This window comes from Osmia bicornis, chromosome 3 (genome assembly GCF_907164935.1).
Source record: "Osmia bicornis bicornis chromosome 3, iOsmBic2.1, whole genome shotgun sequence".
Lineage (NCBI taxonomy): Eukaryota > Metazoa > Arthropoda > Insecta > Hymenoptera > Megachilidae > Osmia > Osmia bicornis.
The window spans coordinates 4,632,284-4,651,724 of record NC_060218.1 but is presented as its reverse complement, the minus strand read 5'-3'; the positions used below and the strand labels follow the sequence as shown (position 1 = coordinate 4,651,724).

The window sequence follows — 19,441 nt, the reverse complement described above, 5'->3', positions numbered from 1 at the left end:
TTTGCGCACGTCCAACTTGGCGTGTGTACCTAAATGCGTTTACCTGGCAACCCCGTTCCCTCGTTTCTTCCGTTTTGCACATTTTTTTTCCCGGAGACACGTCACGCTGCCAGAGGGTATCGTGACGACCGGAGTGGCTAGTTTACGGGTTTGTCTAAAAAGTGGTAAACCAACGAGTACCGGCTTACGGGGACTTCGAGGAGTGGCTACCCTCGAAATTTTCCGCTCCTCTCAAACTCCCGTCAGAAAGGGGAGGAAAAAAGCCTTTTAAAGGGGAAACTTCAGCTGGCCAGGTAAACGGGAAACGAGCTTCCCATCCGATCCACTTTTAACTCGATATTTTAGCTCCGGGAAAAACTATGTACCAGTTTCCAAAGGTAGAGCGACGGCCTAAGGGCGAGGAGAATTCGTTTGCTCGTAATTTCGTGCGACAATGCGCTCTCTGAATGCACTACACGGGAAAAGGTAATTTCACGAATTTCGAGATACAATTTCCTGTTTATTCGTCGCCGCAATTCCTTGATCTCGCATGAAGAAACAGTTGTCTGTTAAATGGTAATTTTTCAGGGCTGTTTGTGTCTTTCGAGACAGTAAATTAACGCGCTCGAAGCAGGCCCGGGCTCGACCGAAACGTTTGAAGAACTGGAAACAACTGAGCACCGACCCTGCGTCGAGCGCGTGAATTTTTAAACATATCCCGACTCGTTGGACGGATTATCTAGCACTCATAGTATTTAGATTCAATTCCGACAATTTTAGAAGGAAGAAAAAGAGTTACTTTATTTGATAAATTCGAGGGAAATTGCTTTAACAATCAAGCCTTTGAGAATATCCATCGAATCGTTTGCTCGATCGATGGAGAAGCGAGGAGCCTGGAGAAAAGGGGGGTCTTGCAATAACGAAGAACGGAAGTCCTTGGTTGAACAGCCGTGTTCGAGCGAATCAATCGTGTTAAGTGCTCGTACGGCAATCCTGCTAATTTCCTGCGATCCAACCCGGAATCTCGACGCTTGTTCGAATCTACGAAGGACCGTCTCGAGCAGTTCGTCTCTGTCCTTGGTGGTTTACCCGCGTCGAAGAGAGACCACGAAGGAGTCAATTCTACTGGATATCGCAAAAGTTTCGTTTGGAAAATTCGTAATTTACGGGTCATCGCGCGAACGTTACGATGATAAATGCAAATGTGCATCGCGAACGTAATTAATCACGCGATACTTTCAACTCCCCACCCCGTCGGTGTTTCAATAGGCGATCTTGTTAATTTAGCTGATTAATGGAATTCACCGATGCGCGAGTTCATCGACGGCGTTTTGATAGCGGAAAGTCCACCGGGTATCCTGATCAACCGTTATTAAGATATTGCACGGCAATCCATCTAATTTCCGGTGATCGATGCGGCCGAGTCGACGCTTTCAAAAACCGGCGACGATGGCTTTGGTTTTCCCCGTGTCGGGAAAATTGCTCGCGACCGTGGAAAAGTTAGCCTGACGAGCAATTAATCACGCTCAGATTTCGCGCGATTGTCGTTGCGATCGCCGGGCGCGAACCAGCCTCGCAGATTTTCGTTGACGGTGACGTTAAACGAATGATAAATTCGTCGCGAAGTTCTCCATTTTACCGTCAACGTAACAAATTCATGGCGCGAATGTGGTTGACGGTCGCGTTCGCGTTTGGTTTAATCAAAGGAAATGATTTTTCTTCGATGCCCGACCAATAACGTGTTTTACTACTGATCGCGGCGGAACTCCTTGCGTTTACCTGAACTACTCGCCTATACTATCCGTACTACTTTCCAGCTGAATAATTTGACATTCTGCGAAGCAGAGCTCGCGTGTATCGATGTCCTACCCTTCGAGGATTAATCCAACGAAGAGCACGTATCGCTAGCGTGGATTCCGTGTCTCGTCCCGCAAACTAATCCGCGTTTCAAACGCACGGGACGAGGAATTTCTACTAACGGACGAATTCTGAATGGCTGGTTAATACGGTCTCGGGGTGTACACCCGCTGTCATTATTCGCAATGGATTATGGTGCTTGTTTTGCGTCCGATCGCTAAGGGGTCGTAATTAACACCTATCACCCAGCGTTCTCTGGTCTCGCTTCGCGAATACACCCGCCGCGTTTCTGCATTCCGGAGAATGTTTCGCTCTCGAGATCGGGGCTTTCGCGATCCCTTCGAGCGTCAATCTAATTACGCCAACGGAATTATTAGTTATTGTCTCGTCGACGATACTTGACAGGCATTGTTGTTCGTTTTGCAGTGTCACGATGCGTTGAAATTGATTCTCGATAATTTTGAACAGAGTTTCAGCTACGTACCAGCCAATATTCTCGTGTTACCACTCGACGTGTTTAGTAGTCTGCCCGAACGTTTGTTCGACGTTATAGTGAAAATAATAGTGTGTTAATTAACACGTTCCCTGCCACTGGTGGTATGTGACATTTATCGAGAGTATAGTTTTAACTATTATAGAAGTCGTAAATTTTGTATAATTAAAAATTACGATAGAGTTTCTATAGTTAGTTTTATGGCACTTGTATCGGATTTGTGGTATTGTATAACGATAATCCATGGGGACGGACAAATTGTTAAGTCGAGTCGGTCTTCCGGTTTCCTTATCACGCGACTTCATTCGCATTCCGCATCCCCCAAGAAATTCATTCATTCATCCCTGAACGTTATATTCCTACAAATTCCACGGGTACAACGTAGTTTAATCACTCTCCCTTTGAATTCCATTCCAATTTGTACGAATGGGATGCGCGCGGAGAATGGTTTAATTATATCACCGAAACTAACGTTTAAACAATATTCCGTCAAAGAAGAGGAACGATCGTTGGGCAAAATAATGAAACAATTTTGTGGAAATGTTGCCGAGGATGTGGTGTAATTGGCGGTAAAAGAGAGAAAATGGCAATTATATCGACGGAAAATACATGGAAAATGTTGAGTAATATTCTTCTGCTACGATGTTACCTTTCGTCGGAAAGTCAATTTTCAAAACTCGTCTGTCATGTGTACATTTAATTACCGCTTCAGTTAATGAATCTCGGTGTAAAGTACTCTCATTTCCGTTCATATTTACCGTTTCCGGTAATGACGGATACACGATGGAGTTTGCTTTTTAACAATTTCACGTTATTAGCTTAGAAAGCTAAACATTTTACGGTAACCCGGATTCGTTAATTAAAACGCGGTCGTATGTGCGCGTATGTAACGAGTTTTCGAAATCGATGTTTCGTACGAGACAAAAAATCAGCTCGCATTCAAACGCGATTTAATTATAATATTTCAGTTTCTCCGATGAAATTTGAAACACGAACCATCTCGATTACTTGCCTCGTTCCGTATAATACTACTTCCACTTAATCTGTCCAAGTAGTTTAGTGTCTGGTCTGACCGTGCGCGGTGTAATTCTACTTCCGGAGTTCGACGACCCCGCCGAGTCGAAGTTCGTCAATTTAATCGTCGTTGTTGAACAAGACCGTCAAGAACCGAGGACCAAGAAAGATCCAGCTTGTTCTTGTACCTAGGTGGAAGCCGGTGGGTTGTGTGCGGACACGATGTAGGGTGTACACTTTACGAGTGGTCCGCCGACACGTCTGTTTGTTCGTCGGTTCTCCAGCTTCCCGTCGCAAGTTGGTCGCTTTAATTGAGTCACTTGTGTATCGCGTAAGACGTTTTACGTACGCAGGCAAACGGGTAGTCTGGAAAGTTTCTGTCGCAGTAAGTCTTCGGCCCGAGGCGTTTCTTGCTGCGAGACGTCGCAGTTCAAAGGGACTCTCTCTCTTTCTAAATCCGGAAAGGGCTTCAGGTGTGACGTTTTTTTTTTTTTTGCCACGTCCTTCGACTACCGGCAAACTTTCTTCTTCTTCTTAGACGGTCCTGACTCGTTTCTGAGACGACGGTCTATACTTTACGACTGTGACGTCGATGGACTCGAACGAGTGTTTCAGAATACGATGATGACAGACATCGAGGAAATGATCGTTGATTAGAAGGTTCGTTGATGAAGCGCAGAGAGGACGAAATACTAGAACCGTTCAGCTTTTTTATGGCACACCTGGAGGTTTGTCGCAAAGGGGAGAGACAAGGAACTCGGGAGGAAAAGAGATAATGAAATAATAGATAAGGACAGTGGGTAATGGGGACATTAACCGGATTAATCCTTTGGGGACGGATTTTCTTCGACGGCGAAGGGGGTTGAAGAAAAGGGGTGGAAATGCTTAAAGGTAGAAATCTTTTCAAGACGCGATGTTACAATATTTTCTGCTCGAGAGGCGACATAGGCACACACGACACCGATGAAAGTGAAGGTACGAGTGGTCGAGGATCGATCTCGAGACCGTCGCTACCTTTATTAATATTCCACGTTATTAACGAGACGTCGCTGCTTTTTACCCTAAACACTTGGCAGCCACTCGAAGCGTTTGTCGGCTAGCTGCGAGACGATTATCGATGAAAGTGTTCGAGCCACGTTAATCGGTTACGCGGCTTACGCTTCACGCTCAAGCAGCCTGCTTCCACGCGGCGCGGCAAGTAACGATTTCAACGCTTTAATTGTGCCAGTCCGCTTGGCAACTTCCTCAGGCAGAAAGAATTTTTTCTTTTTTTTTTTTCTATTTTCCGCTTCGAATTTTTCCGCGCAGAAGGCGCGAAAATTGCTACAAAGGGCTCTCGACGTTGTTCCTTTCGTCGTTCCTTTTTTTCTTTCTTCTTCAACCTCGTCACTCTACCTTTTTTCCTTCCGTTTGTCGTTTCCCTTTCTTTCGACCAGCAACAATCGAAAGTCGTTCCATTTCTCGCGAGCAATTTAAAGCTTGAATTATAATTAAAAGTAACTGAAAGAGCCACTTGTTTCATTGATCCCGCGGATCTACTTTCGCTTGCGTTAAGGGAGGTCGATACATTTCTTCTTATGATTTTATTCCACAAGAGGTATCTCCACGAAAAATCTTGAAGAAACACGGGTCAAAGGAAAAACAAAAACGTATCTTCCTAAGAGCTGTGCAGTTTGAAATTTAAAGTTTCGATATCGTTCAAGTCGGGCCAGAAAATTTTACGACGTCGATAAAATTGCTGATCGGTTAAATTACGTTTCCGAACTCGTCGAAACTTTTAATACACACCAGATGAACGTCGTATAATGCACGCCTTTTCTCTGCAAGCAGGTCGATCTATAAGCTATTTATCTCCTCTCTCATCCACTCGAACCGGCTTGGTTACTCCATATTTTTTGTTTGCCGCTTCCTTTTAGTCCAGAGAGAATTTATTCGAACTCGCGAGAATACGGTCGGCCGAGCCGATAGAACGAGGCGCAGAAAAAAAAAAAAAGTTTCTCCCTTCGGTATCGAAGCATACGGGACGCCACTGATAACGCGTCCCTCGACCAAACTATTTATCTGGAATACGAAAGTTTCACGAGAACTACCCCCGGCAACAAATTCGATCACGGCACGACGAGTTAGCAAAGCTTTTGAAAACGAATCACGGCGCGTTAATCGACGACGCGACGCCAGATTCTTCGATACTCGTCGAAATCGAGAGTCGACGCGTAAATTCTCTCTTTTTTTTTTCAAATTTGTACTCGAGCGCGCTTTTACGCTAGCACGATTCCCGGCGTTATTGTAATCAAATATTGACGCATGATGTGCGAACCAGGCGTGCAATTAATTAATAATCGCACCAGTCGGCAAATAGAAACGTCTGCGCTCGAAATTGCTACTCTTGTTACTCGTCGATTTATCTGAATACTGTTTAAACGGGGTACATACGAATTGTTTGATTTAAAGAAGCGCGTTAATGGGATCGAACGCTGTTTGGATCGTTAATTGCTGGAATAATAGCTCGTATAAGGCTCGCTCTGTTCGTGTCGCGTAAATATTTGACTACCATTAATGATGAATGAAAGTTTTACAGGAAATTGAATAATCAGAAATAACATAGTTGGTGTTGAATCCTCTATTTATATCATAGTACGATAATAATATAAATACCTATATCCGTGTTGTTTAATCGATTTTAAAGGGGAAATACCACCGTCACGAAGACCTGAAAATGATTTTCTCAAAAACTATCAAAGATACACAACTTACTTTTCCCTTAGCGTCTGTCTATTTGACTTTTGCAGCCTTTTTATCTGTTAATCGTATCAAACAGAAGGAACACCGCGCGACGAGATGCGGAAACGATAAACGGATGAAACGAGAAGAACAAACCCAGCGGAGCGGTAAGATAATCAGTCCAGGGTGAAAGATCAAATCCGACGAGTCGAGCTGTTCCCGCGAGTTGGTATTCTTGGCTGGCGTGGTTGCTTTATATGCGCGAAACTAGTCCGCTTATGGATGCAAATGCGTTTCCAACCTCGAACAGGGCGCGGACAACGAAATGCTCTCGTCGGCTTTCCAACATATTTTGCTTCACGGAATTGCATTATAATTGTTCCACGAAAATTCACCGTGTAAACAGCATTGATAAAGCGGCTTTTTCCCTCGCGTAAAAATAATGCACGGCCGAGTATAACCGGCGCGTCGTGTGTCATCCCTCGTCCCGCTTAAAAACGACGCACGTTCCTGTTCCACTGTATGCGCTATTTTTTTTTCTTTTTTTTTTTAACACGACCTGTGAAACCGTGATTTATTTTCGGTAAAAAGCGAGCCGACACGAAACGAAAACCATGCTCGCATCGGAAAAAGGTAAGAGCTGATATTTTGCAAAATGCGTTTAACACGTTGATCGCCAAAAATAAATACATCATTCGCAATATAAGGGTTAATCTGAAAAATCCGATATGTCTACTGTGGCGTACATGCGAGTGAGGGTGGCCCTAGAGTCTACCACCCTCGCTAGGTTCTAGACTCTAGGGTCTAGAGGGAAAATTTTTCGAGTTGAAGGCCCAGAGTTTTGCGAGCCATCGAAAGGGTAACAAGTCGAGAGTTTGACAGGGCATTATTGCGAGTTGCATTGCGAGCGTCGACACCGAGTTTATTTCGCTTTCAATAAATCAATAAATTATTTTCAACACTACCTTTCCTCGCGTTTTCCCGACCTCTACTCGAGAGAACAATATCCGTGGCTATTAGCGTGAATTTTTTGCTAGATGACGGAAAATTCACGTACACGCGGTAGGCGTGACCAGAGCGGAGAGGCAGGGATCGGTTCAGCTCCTTAACGAGCCACCTTTTGTCCAGCAGGGCGAATGGTTCGACCGACGAATGGAAGGGTCAGAGGAGAACGTACAGAAGAACGAGCGTCGTTTGTCACGTGGACCGTACGATCCACGTACGACGATTTACTTCGACCGTCCTGGGAACGGTTCATTACCGAGCAAATAGTCCGGCGTGCCGCGATATTGATCTTATTTTCCGCTTTCCACCTGGTCGGTTATTTATTTTTGCGTTCGACGCCGCTGGCTCGATTATTGGGTCGTTGACAGGTGTCCTGGGCTAAGGTTTATGACATCGTCAAGAATCGATGATCGGTTTAAGTTCGATTTACCGCGTTGACATTTCCAGGGGGATACGAAGCTCCTCGTATATCGGGTACATTAAAAGTGAGCGAGGATTCGCTTCGCGTAGATATATATTTTTACACTGCTAATTAGATTATCATTGACCGAAGCTTCGTTGTTTTCTCGATGCGAAATAAGTTAAAGATAGAGTAAAGGGAAGACTTTCAACGAGATTGATTTTAAGTGTTTAGTCGGGGCTGTTTCGAAGGCGTTTCAACTTAGTTTCCAGGAACAACGTGAGCTTCGTAAATAGTGTAGGAGAGAGGGAGGTCTTGGATCATTTAATCAAGCCTTTGCTCTATCGGAAACGCGTCAGTTTGTTGAAGCAGCCGACTTGGAGGAACTTCGAAATTCAATCAGCTCGGTTTGTGTGGTTACCATGAATATATCAGTTATGTACTTCAATAATAAAATATAACATTTCAACTGATTAAAATTTGAAAAAATAATTATTTATGTCAAAATGGTGAGGCAGTTAAAAGTTATAAAGTGTTTTATAGACCCAATGGTCGACGAGGTTCTTTCAAAAGGGTCGTTCTATTTTTCATCAGTTCAGTGCCCTAATGAACTGCAATAACTTGCGACCGCGGTTCATTAATGGTGCACGCCAACTGCGTTTAAACTACGTTTCGTTAATTCGAGTCTCGGCGAACTAACGTCGATTTCCATGGAACAGAAAATCGCGGAGAAATCATTGGGAAAAAAATCGCGGAATTTTCGAGTTCCGACGAGTGGCTCCGTCCAGTCGTAACTCGTGGAATAATGAAAATACTTACGGGCTAACGACGGTCGGAAATGGATTGCTCGCTGATAACTCAGAATCGCCTCCTCGTAATTTTTCCTGCCCTGCTGTAAGATTCCCCTGAAACAGAGAAATTCAAAATCATTAGTGAATTTGCAGAGCTTACGGCAGACTTGGTACAGTAAGTAAATTATTCGTAGTATTTCAGGCGATCGATGCTGAGAAGGCGTACAACGGAAAGGGTGAACAGAAAGATGAAAACCTTTTTATCTTCTCCGCGTTACAAATCTCGCGTTTAAAAATTCGTTTTTCAACACCCGGTAATCTCGAGCCTCTGTCGTTCTCCAAAATCATGAAACACGTCGACGAAACGTTGTCGAGCCGCGATTAAAACTCGTTCAAGTGTTTCTTTTTTCCCCATGGATAACAATCTCTCTTTCTCTCTCGTATCCCTGGACGACGAACGATTAATCATCCTTCGAACAATGTCACTCTCAGAAACGATAAAAATATTACTTGTCAACCCGATGACTTATCGTGGAAAAGTCGAGCGGCGTAACGAGCGAACATGGGCACGGTACAGGTAGTGGGTGCCGAGAGAGAAGGGTGCCAATAAACGAACTTTATAACGGTTACACGCGGACCCGCGTGCCACGATGGCACATATTTTAGGAGAAAAAATTCATTTTAACACGCCAGTGATTAATCTTTTCTCGAACGTTGTCGCTCAACGGACGATGAAAATATCACTTGTCACAAGGGTGCGAGCGAGAGTTGAAAAGAGATGAAAACCTGGGATGATTTACCGAGACTGGCTATTTCGCGCTTTTATCGCTAATATTTTGCCCCGAAAAAACGGAAGCGGACGATATCGTTCACTGTTATTCTGCTACGATCGAGGCGTTCCATTATTTTTCTTACTCCTCGTCAAAGGCGAAGATAGTCGGATGATTCGTGAACGATCGACCGATTCGCCAATCGAGCATGTCGGTTCGACTTTAGAGGATAAGGGGAGAGAGAGAGAAGGTCGGGAACACGGGGGTAGAGAATCAGGCGTGCGTGTCCTGTGGTCGATCGATAATTCATGGTTTCATAACCGTCAATCGTCCACGGTTAATGTTTCCGTGTATGGAATGTTTCGGTAAGGTTCCTTTGATCGTTCATCAGGAACGAGGTACAGTAACTTTTGCAAAAATATTGCAATAAAAACGTAGAAATTTGATTTCCCTCGCGAAATATTTTGAAAAAGCGTTAACGACCCTTAAAGAGACAGAAATCACGGAGGTACAGTCTCGCTAACAATTGTAATTACTCTGAAAGTACGTCGAGGATCGCGATCGCAAAGTACGTGCCCCGTTCGCGTGGAATTTCATTATTTTAACCGGATAGAAAAATCCGATTCGCATCGTTTCAACTTGTTCCGGCCGCCGTAAAAAAGTTATACTAATGACACGCTTTGTGAGCGTTCGAGCGACTGAAACGAAAAAAAAAAAAAGAAGAGAAATACCTCGCGGTCCGGAAGCGACAGAGTAGAAGGAGACAGATAGGAAAGAGAAAAAGATAAGGATACTTCCTTTTCGACCAAGCATTCCAGCTTGCTTCAGAGGAGTTCTCCTGTTCGTTAACGAGACGCCACTCTGCGTTCGTTAATTTTCAAGATGAATATTCGCGCGATATATAATGGACTGTTTTCCCTTTCTCACTTTCGCTATCTATTACGATCGTCCACGGTTTCCCTAAATTCAAGAAGGGTTAATATCTGTCGGTCGTTTTTCCTTGAAATTCTAGTTTGAAAAAAGACTCGTACAAGTTGCTGCTGCCGATGCAACAAAAGACTTGTCTAGCCCTCGAACGAACGCGAGTCCGGCAATTTCTGTCGCAGATAGAATCGCGTATTGTTCCCGGTGTACTCGTATTCGCGAAAGCTGTTTCGATTCGTAGGGAGGGTTTCGAATCCCGCTTATTTCGAGTGGCTTCACGTTCGCGGGATGGACGGCCGCGCGCGTCGGGTTGCGGATAAACGGTGGACGGATCGATTGTTAAAATAAATACATTGTCGAAACGCATTGTTCGAGCCCTTCGCTCTATTATTTGCCGCGTCGTTCGCGCCGCGTAACGAGCCATGTAACGACATTTCGCAACAAGCACTCGCGGCTTTGTGCGATCGCGAGCCTCGATGACAAAGCGAGCTTCGAATATTCCTGGCGGCGCACCGCGTCGCTCGTCGAGAATTTTATTCCATGGTTCAGAGATGCGTTGGCCCAACAAAAGCCGAAGCATCCTGAAAAACGATACGAAAATGAAAGAAAAACGAAAGCAAAAGGGCGAGTGATATTTCGTCGAGAGAGAAACGAAATATCTGTCTGTTTAGGTGTTGGATGAATAAAATAAGGGATGGTATAAAGTAATTTGTTGCTCTTACCATCGTTCTCTTTAACCTTAACACCCTTCCAGATCCTTTACTGTAAATCAACCGCTTAAATAACAAATTTCTCAATCCTGCGTTCCTTTTGAAGGGAGCTTTTTCAAAATAGAAAAGTTATTATTATCGATTGCCTATCGCGACAACAATACTCTTAGCTAGATGTTTGCTTCCTTTCGACGGATCGAACTTTGCGTTTCAAAAGTAAAGGTAATCGCATTAGCGGCTGTCGGGCCGAAAGAATCACCCTCGATAGTAATAAATTGCAAGAGAACCAAGCCGTCATGTTACGACGTACGAGACAAACACGTGGCTGTCTTTTTCGCTTTCCCTACGATCTACGACTCTTGGCGAATTGGAAACAACAGCCATCGCCTTAATGGTCTGCCAAGTTCCACATGGAATACCATTACGTCGAATTTATTTCCGAGAACAAACGTTAACATCGTTTCCGGACGCGAAGAACGATCGGTTATCGTTAAATGTTTCCTTAGACGATAAGGGACCGTTTGAAACTTTGACCTAGCGTTACGAGGAAGATCGTTGTTTTGTCGACGACAGGCACGGTACCGGAATATTTTTATCCACGATGATACGCTCGAGCAGCGTTTCCTATAAACGCGTCACACGTATCGTCGCCCCCGTTATTTAGCCCCAGCACGCAACTCCACGCTTGCCATGGTATTTTCAGTTTCGAAGCCACGCTGATATTTCGTCGCTCGATGTTTGCTCGACACGACATCGACTCGTGCAACTTTCCTCGTGGCTCGTTTATCGCTCGAACCGTTATGCTATATAGTAAAAGAAAATTCGAGCAACTGACACGTGGAGTATTTCTATTGACGTCAGGAATTTAAAACGAAATGGAGTGCTTGGAAATTTTTGCCTACGTTATCTTTCCCAATAGATAAAAGAAAAGTTTAATATTTTATTAAATTCCTCTCATAAAATGAAACAACTTTCATATAAAACATTCTTCGATATTCTCAATAATTAGAGAGATAATTGGGCGCGTACGGTTAAGTCTGACATATTATAGGTATTTCTACTGCGCCAGTAGTATCGATCAACGATCACGGCGTGTTACACGGCCGGCGCGGCGATTAACGAAGCGGTCTCATGGATTTCAGAGAGTTGTTAGTCGTTAATGACAGGAATTACGGTACGAGTAAAAATCCCAATAAAGACAGCCGAGTTTATCGCGGTAACGAGTCTGACTAGCGACGCGCGATACTACTGGGGATCTCGTACGCCGAATGGCAGCCGATAACTCGTACGTTCGCGACGCATTGTTCGCCCCACGAATATTTGATGTATCTGTAATTATCGCTGGCGGATATTGCGCAGAGTGTCCGATAATGGTAGTCCCAGAGTAACAGGTGCACGGTAATAAGCTCTGGTGTTACTGAAATTACTCGACGTTCGATATTCGTTGAACGGATCGAGCGTCGAATACTTTTCCGCGTTGAAACCGCGTAAAATGGAGCCGGCAACGAAAATGTCGATTCCATCGAACTCCCTTGAGGGTGAAAATCGAATTCGTAGAAAGAGGTTACATTTTTACACGGTTCGTCCGTTCTAGCCAAAGGATGCCATTAATTTTTTAAATTGCAAAGTCAGCTCGAAATCTGTGTTAGATCGAAAAGCGTAACGCCGACGTTGTATCCGGTTTTATTTTTAAACGAATGACCGAAGACGTCCTTCGGGGTGACACATATGTGCCAGCGATTCTGGGTCAAGATCGCTTCGAGTGCTCGCACGTAGTTCCATTTACGGTGACATTACCCATAATTTCTACCGGGAGACCGACATCGATTTCCATTAAGGAGACTCCACGTAACCTTCAACCTTTCGGAAAGGTACAATGGAACAGGGCAGACCTGAATAGTACTGCTGTAAGAATAGATTTGTGGCATGGAAAAGGATTCGAGTATACCTTAAATATTTTACTTTGCTTTTCATCCTTTCAAAGGATTAACAAAGTGTTAACGCAATCGAAGCCGATGTCTACAAGAAAATCGAGTGTTCTAATGTAATCCGATGGGCAGAGCGTTGTGCAGCGAAATCAATTTCAGCGTGTCTCGATCGGCTGGCTATTGAGAGGAGGATGGCGCCGCGTTGATGACCGTCATCGCCATTGTCGTTGCCGACGCTGTCGGCGTCAGCTTCGACATCAGCTGTCAGCATTGCTTCATCGAGCGGGATGCTATTGTCGTCGACGTTCTTCTCGACGTCGTTGCGGTCGTATCGACGTACGTTCCGGCCGACAACATACGAGCACGAAAACGACCGTCGAGTCCGCAAGATTCACCGACCAGTTTCAACTGTACGGACGGTCCTTTTCGTCCTTTCCGCTCGTTACGCCGCTCGTATTATCCTGCAAGATTGACGGTTCGAGAGAGGACCGGCTCCGTTCGACGAGGTCCGATAATTGGATCTTTCCAACGGCGTTACGCCGTTTCCGAAACGTAACGAGCTACGATTTACGACCCCGGGGGTGTTTTAACGATCCTCCCCTACCCTTTTAGAGAAGAACCCTCGATGGTTCAAGATGTTGCAATGGAAATCGTTGGGGTTCGTATCCCGCCACCTAACCACGTTTCACAAGTATCTATAAAATTATCACCCTATCTACCGGGGAATTTAATTAATTACCTTTGTTTGGAAAATTCAACAGTATGGATTCGACATAGTTCCGTTCGTTAATTGATAGCTCGAGGACGTATAACAGGGAATCCCGATCGATCTTAATGAAACTAATACCGACGTTAAAGTTCGAGGAGCAGAGTAAAGTAAGAAATCTCGGTGAAACTTTCCACGAGGAAATCTCTCGCGCAATCTTGCGAGTTCCGAGAAGCGTTTCGCCTCGTTCCAACCCGTTTCTGATTCACAGAGATCCCGCGGCGGAACGCCGGCACTAATTCGAGTCCGCACGATTCTCCGCGAGATCTTGCCGTGGTCTCTCGCGGTGTGGCGCGTAGCCGCAGAAAGTTTCGAGTGAGCCAAGCATGCGGGGTTGGGGAACTCGGAATCCACCCTCTACGGGCTGCAGAAAGAACGACCATGAGAATCGAGCGCGTGGAGCGGAAGGAAAGGAGTCTGGATAAACGAGAAAGAAGCAGCTGGCTCTGGCTATCTCCAGCCAGGGAAAAGAAGAAAAAAAAAAGATATATCCGTAATAGGCGACTGTAAAAAATAATTGAGAGAAGAAGACAGGAATAGAGGAGAGAAAGGAAAGGAAGAGGACAAGGGATTGCAATTGTGTTGGTTGCGGTGGCCGCTGGAAACGCGATTCACTCTCGTCGAAACCGATCGATGCACCGAGTCGACAGCTGCGGCTGCAGCTGCAGCTGCAAGTGGTGCTAAAGCTGCAAGCTTCGCCGAAGAAACGACAGCGTTCTATCGGGACTCTCGGTTCGATACCGATACTTAACAAAATTATCCATGCTCGTTTGCTATCTTTCCAATGATATTATTTAAAATAATAGTACGCGCAAACATAACGACACGGCGCGACGTTTATCGCGGCAGTGTTCGCGCGTTACACGCTTCGCGTATCCAGCAGCGAAGGGATCCATTCTTCCAGCACGCTTCGTCGACTTCTCTCGGTTTTTTCGAATTTTCACGCTCGCACGCTGAAGGTTGCTTCCGGAATGGGAGGCTCACTCGAGCGGAGCTTTGGTCGTTCGATCGATCGGCCGTGCGAGAGGGACGGAAGAACGGGTTCTATAAATTTTTGATTAACGCGCGTGACCGAGTTTCACGCGAGTCTAGAAGGAAAATGCCGTTAACGACGCGATAAAGCGAGACGCGAATCGATCAACGCTCGTCGACGTGCCACTCGATTGATACAACCGACGATCGAACCGACATCGCTTTTTCCTCCATCTTTCTGTCATCCTCTTTGCTCGTTCCCCGGTGTTTACGGCTTTTGAACGCTTCTCGATCGGTCTAAAGTGCCCTCGAGCGGATCCGCGACAGCCTCGTATCGGCAGGTTCCTCGCGAAACCTGTAAATGACAGGTGTGTAACGAATGGCCTGATTAATTTCTTCCACCACGATGATCGATCCCGGCTCAAGTTTTTCATTTGTCGCGGAAAGATCGAACCGACGAAAACGAGCAGCTCGAAATTTGTACCTCTGCTACACACGCTTGTTGGCTGGCCTTGCTCTCATACTTCCAATCGGCGACGACTTTCCCCCCTGGCCTCTCGAACCCGGGAAGCTTGCCAAGAATCTACGGATGGAGCAGCTGGTCCCACGAGAGGGTGAAATCCGCTTGAAAAACGCAGAGGCCACACGAGGACGTATCGACGGCCATATTCTTCGAGGGCCATCGTTCGTTATCGAGCGTGGATTTTCTTTTTCCGCGCGGCTCCCCTTCCACGGCAATCCCAATTTACCGGTATTCAAAACGGCCCAATAACTGCCTCGAGCACGGCTTTTTTTATTAGCCTCGAGATCGCCGATCTCCATGTATGCATGTATGCACAGGACCAGCCAGTTTTACGCTCCAATCGGAGCTCAAGTTTAATGCTTCCCTTCGATATTTCCTGATACTTTGAAATTTATCAGCGATGCAGCGTGTTGTTCGTTAAATTGTAGGGATGGTCATTTGCAGCTCGAGTTGAAGATAACAAAACGTCAAGAGGGAAAATACGACGTTCGGTGTTATCTCGATTGAAGCGGAAGAAAGTGAAGGAGTAGGAGACGAGAGGACGAAGCATCGTCGAACCGAGAAATATATTCGTCTGTTTGGAAGCCGTTAACGTACCTGCTTACGTTTATGCGGCCCCTTGGGCTTGCCTCTTTCTTGTTTTCACCGCTTATTGGGCAAGTTTTCAGACGGGAGCGTCGTATCGGGGCGCCTAGGAGTTTACCGAGTTCCTTCGTCGTTTGCAAAGTAAATCGTGCGCGTTTCAACCCACCCTCGGCCCCTTCCTCCCTCTTTTCTTTTCCCTTCGAACCCATTGTGTTCTATCGCGAACAACGTGCGACTCTTCTTCGACGTCGATTTTTCGCGTCGTTTCTCCACGACACTCGGGAAGTTTTGCGTAGGAAATCGGTCGCACGATTACACCGCATGCTGGAAGTACGTACGATAGGAGGAACGAGGAATACAGCAAGTACGCTCGAGAGACGCTCGACGATCGGTTCGATGCATCCACGATCGTTTGTTGGGTCGGATTCAATTTCGCTCGGCCGGTCGAAGCCGAATTGGCTGGTCTGTCGGTCTGAAAATTATGCTTCCCGCATGGCCGCTCCGTCTTCGTCGCTTATTGCGATCGGTTTCGTTACATTTCCAAGCGACGTTGAAGCTTTCGTTCTTTAATTCATCGGGGATCGTGATTCGCGAAGGTCATTTATCATTTGCTTTAAACAATTACACTCCGTTCTCTCGACATCGTATCACCTGAGAAATAATTAAACTACCCCCGGAGCAAAACAATTTCAACAGCCACGTTCCAAGTTACGAAAGAAAAGCCAACATCACCGTCTATTCGAACTTTAAAACCCCACGAGCGAAACGTGCGAGTCACTGTAAGTCGGATTACAAGAACAGAACGAAAAAGTAACCGATCCCCTACGACCGTTATTAATTACCTTTCTCCCGAGCCCTTTGCAATGTTCACACTTCGAATTCTTTCCAATTCCACTCACGTTCCAAACATCGTTTACACCTATGCAACTCACACACGTACCGCCACCCTTTCGCGAGCTAAGACCCAATTTCATTCGCGTGTTCGGACTCGAATTACCTTCCGACTCCCGACGGAATACCCGTTAATAACGACTTTCGCGAGCAAGGTGGCCTGGCCAGAGGAGGGTGCGAGGGGTGGGTGGTAAAGAGGGATGCGCCACCGTGGATCGGTTTGACCCGGACGATGAATAAGGAGACGGGTCAGAGAACGTTGAAACCTATTATTCCAACGAATTCGACGGAAAGAGGGAAGACCGAGGACAACGCAAGGGGGTGGAGCGAGGAGGGTGGACGAGAAAGAGAACGCCATTGGGTTCGCGCTAATTTTACATCGCTTAAAATTTATAGACGGGATGTTAAGGCGCTTATTAAGGCAGAGCTCGAGCACCATCTAAGGTTCTGTAAGTTTCACCGCGAAGCTTCCGAGTAATGGCTGCTGCTCGAGGACCGCGTCACAAATTAGTCCCTTTCCCTCTCCGTTCCGTTTCTTCGATCTACCCTCCTCCTCCTTCCCTCATCTACTCATAAGTTTTCTTATAAGACGAGAGTTTTCGACAAGCGCGGGTAGTTTCTTGCAGCTTTGGTCCAGCCGTCCTGATAGGGGGTTGCAAACTCGTTAAACCGCGCCACGATCGTGGCGACTCCTTCCCCGGGTTTGTTTCCCTCTTTTTCTTTTTTTTTCGTTCGTTGCCGGGAGTGAGAAAGTTCTGCTGTCGAACGAAAGAATTCGGCTCGCACGTTTCCGTGAAAACTCTACCGTTGTTGGAATTTTTCGTTGAAAATTCTCGCTGTCAAAGCGTGACAACGAGCGACGAAAAACAAGGGAGAAACTGCCCACCGTTTGACTCGACTCTGCGCCACCGATTGTCGCGTGAATAAAAAAAAAAAATCGTTCGTCGAACAGAAATTTCATGAAACGACATTCAATTTTTGGTCGAACGATCGATCGTTCGGTATTGAATTATTAGAGAACGTGAAAGCGTTCGTGTTTCGGTTTTCGACAAGAAAAGGAAGGAAAAACGAACAGCAGGGGGCTTATAAAATATTTACCCATTGTTCTTGATTTCACCAGCACCTGGGAACCGGGCATTAATTCTGGAAAGCGAGCATAGGCAATAGGCTTCGATCTGGATCAGAGGATGTGCGTTCGACTATTACACGGTGAACCATATCCAAGGTAAGGGGAATGGATTTCAACTAACCTCACCAATGGGCTAACGGTTCGGGGCCATTGATGAATGAGATTAGAACAATAGTCTGATTTACCCATTTACGGATCAGTGACAAATGAGCAGAACACTCGCGAGCAGCTTCTCAGCCTAAATGGACTCCTAATGCTGATTTGAATTGAGTATTACACTGTTACTGAGATATTACCAGAGTAATTGCTAAATATGAATTACTATTGTTTCTGAATGTTAACCGAACGAGTAAATTATTGCAACCTGGTTACATAAACATTTCCGTAACAGTCCATATAATTGGAACGAAAATAATCGCAGCGATTCTCGTGGGGGTAGTAACTCGAAGAGTGAAAAACATTTTGCAAATAACAGTCGATGGTATTTTACCAGTCAATTTTTCTCTTCGTATTTCTAACGAAAACAGAGAGCCAGATTCTGTAGCGGATCGTCGAATCGGACAGGGGAAAAGAATCGGGGGTGGAGAAGGTTCGACCAGGCGAAACGGATGACCGAAGCGATTAGATCTGTCGCGGTGAACCAATTTAAATGGTTCCAGAATACCGTACGCAATTAGCGACCACCGTTTAAATCCGGGCCACATTATACGATCGGCAGATAGGCGTTCGATTTATCTTGTCGAGGGTGGTCGCTGCTGCTTTCGTCCCCGATTGTTTACCGATCCGGATACCCCTGGCATTTTTAATTAGCTCTTAATTACCGACGCGTAAATACGAGGCGCGGACCCGTTAATGGCCGCGCGGATAACCTCGGTTAATGAAACGGAAAATTCGAACGGTAAATGTCACGGTTCGGGAGTGTATAGGGAGGAGTACAACGAGGAAGTAACAGAGGATTCGTCGCTTGATGCAATTGCAGATTTCGCGCATTAATTCCACTGTGAGCGATAAGACACGCGTTGCCTGTTCGCGCCGCGTAATTAAACCGCGATTCTCGTTAAACCTGGCTAATTAACGATGATAACCTTCGTGGAAAATTCGTTTGAAGGTAGAACGCTAAAGCAGACCGTTTAGTTATAGTTTTTGGATTTGAGGGAATTTCAATCGCGTATAGACCAACTCAAAATGTTCACCGCAAAAATCTAGAACATCCACGTCAAACGCGTTTTCGAAAATTTCCAATTGCTCTTTACCGACCCGGTTTCACCCAAATCAACACAGAAAAGATCCACTGCGAGATAAAGCCAATCATCGGTCTGTTCGCTTCGTCTATCAGGCTGCATAACAGCGGTTAACCCACTAGTAAAAAGTACATTTCTAAAAGGGACCGATTTCAAGCTATGCACTTTTGCCATCTCTCTGTCCTTTATCTGAACCGATTGACCTATACGTACCATAGAAGTGTCCCTTTATTTTATATAAATCCTACGATAATCTTCCTTTTGACCAACGATTCCAAACTCGTTTGTCAGTTTGTAAACTCAATACCCATAGAGTACGATCCAGAAGTACTAATCAATTGATGTGCCGATCTATGAAAAGCGTATTGACCATTGAACAACGATCGGTAGACATAAATACACTCATGCGATTAGCCAAAACCGAATTCTAAACCTGTCAACGGAACGGTTCGATGACGCCCTACCGATACCCGATGACGACCTTCCGGTCGAAACGAAGCTTTGAGCGTATCAACGCTTTGACCTCGCTATTCAATCGGCCTACAGCTTGCCGTTCCTGTCCATTCGCATAGTGGTCACGCACGTGTGTGTACGTGGGTGTAGAGCATCGTGGAGTGTACGCACCGTTGGGATAGATATGGAAGAGACTGGTCCGGTGGGCGCATTATCCTGGTAATATCTGATGCTGCGAGACAAAGCTGCAAAGGGGATCGGTGTAGCGGCGTAACCAGTGGTTATTTGG

The 19,441-nt window shown here is 45.6% G+C and overlaps 1 protein-coding gene across 1 annotated transcript in view; it reads right to left on the bottom strand.

Moving 5' to 3' along the window:
- The window catches only part of LOC114871477 (protein O-mannosyl-transferase TMTC2), a 143,216-nt gene that overhangs the window by 30,523 nt on the left and 93,252 nt on the right, over positions 1-19,441 (bottom strand). Inside the window, exon 6 of the mRNA XM_046285286.1 lies at positions 8,289-8,374. Coding sequence (XP_046141242.1) covers positions 8,289-8,374 — 86 coding nt within the window. The remainder of the gene's footprint in view (positions 1-8,288; positions 8,375-19,441) is intronic.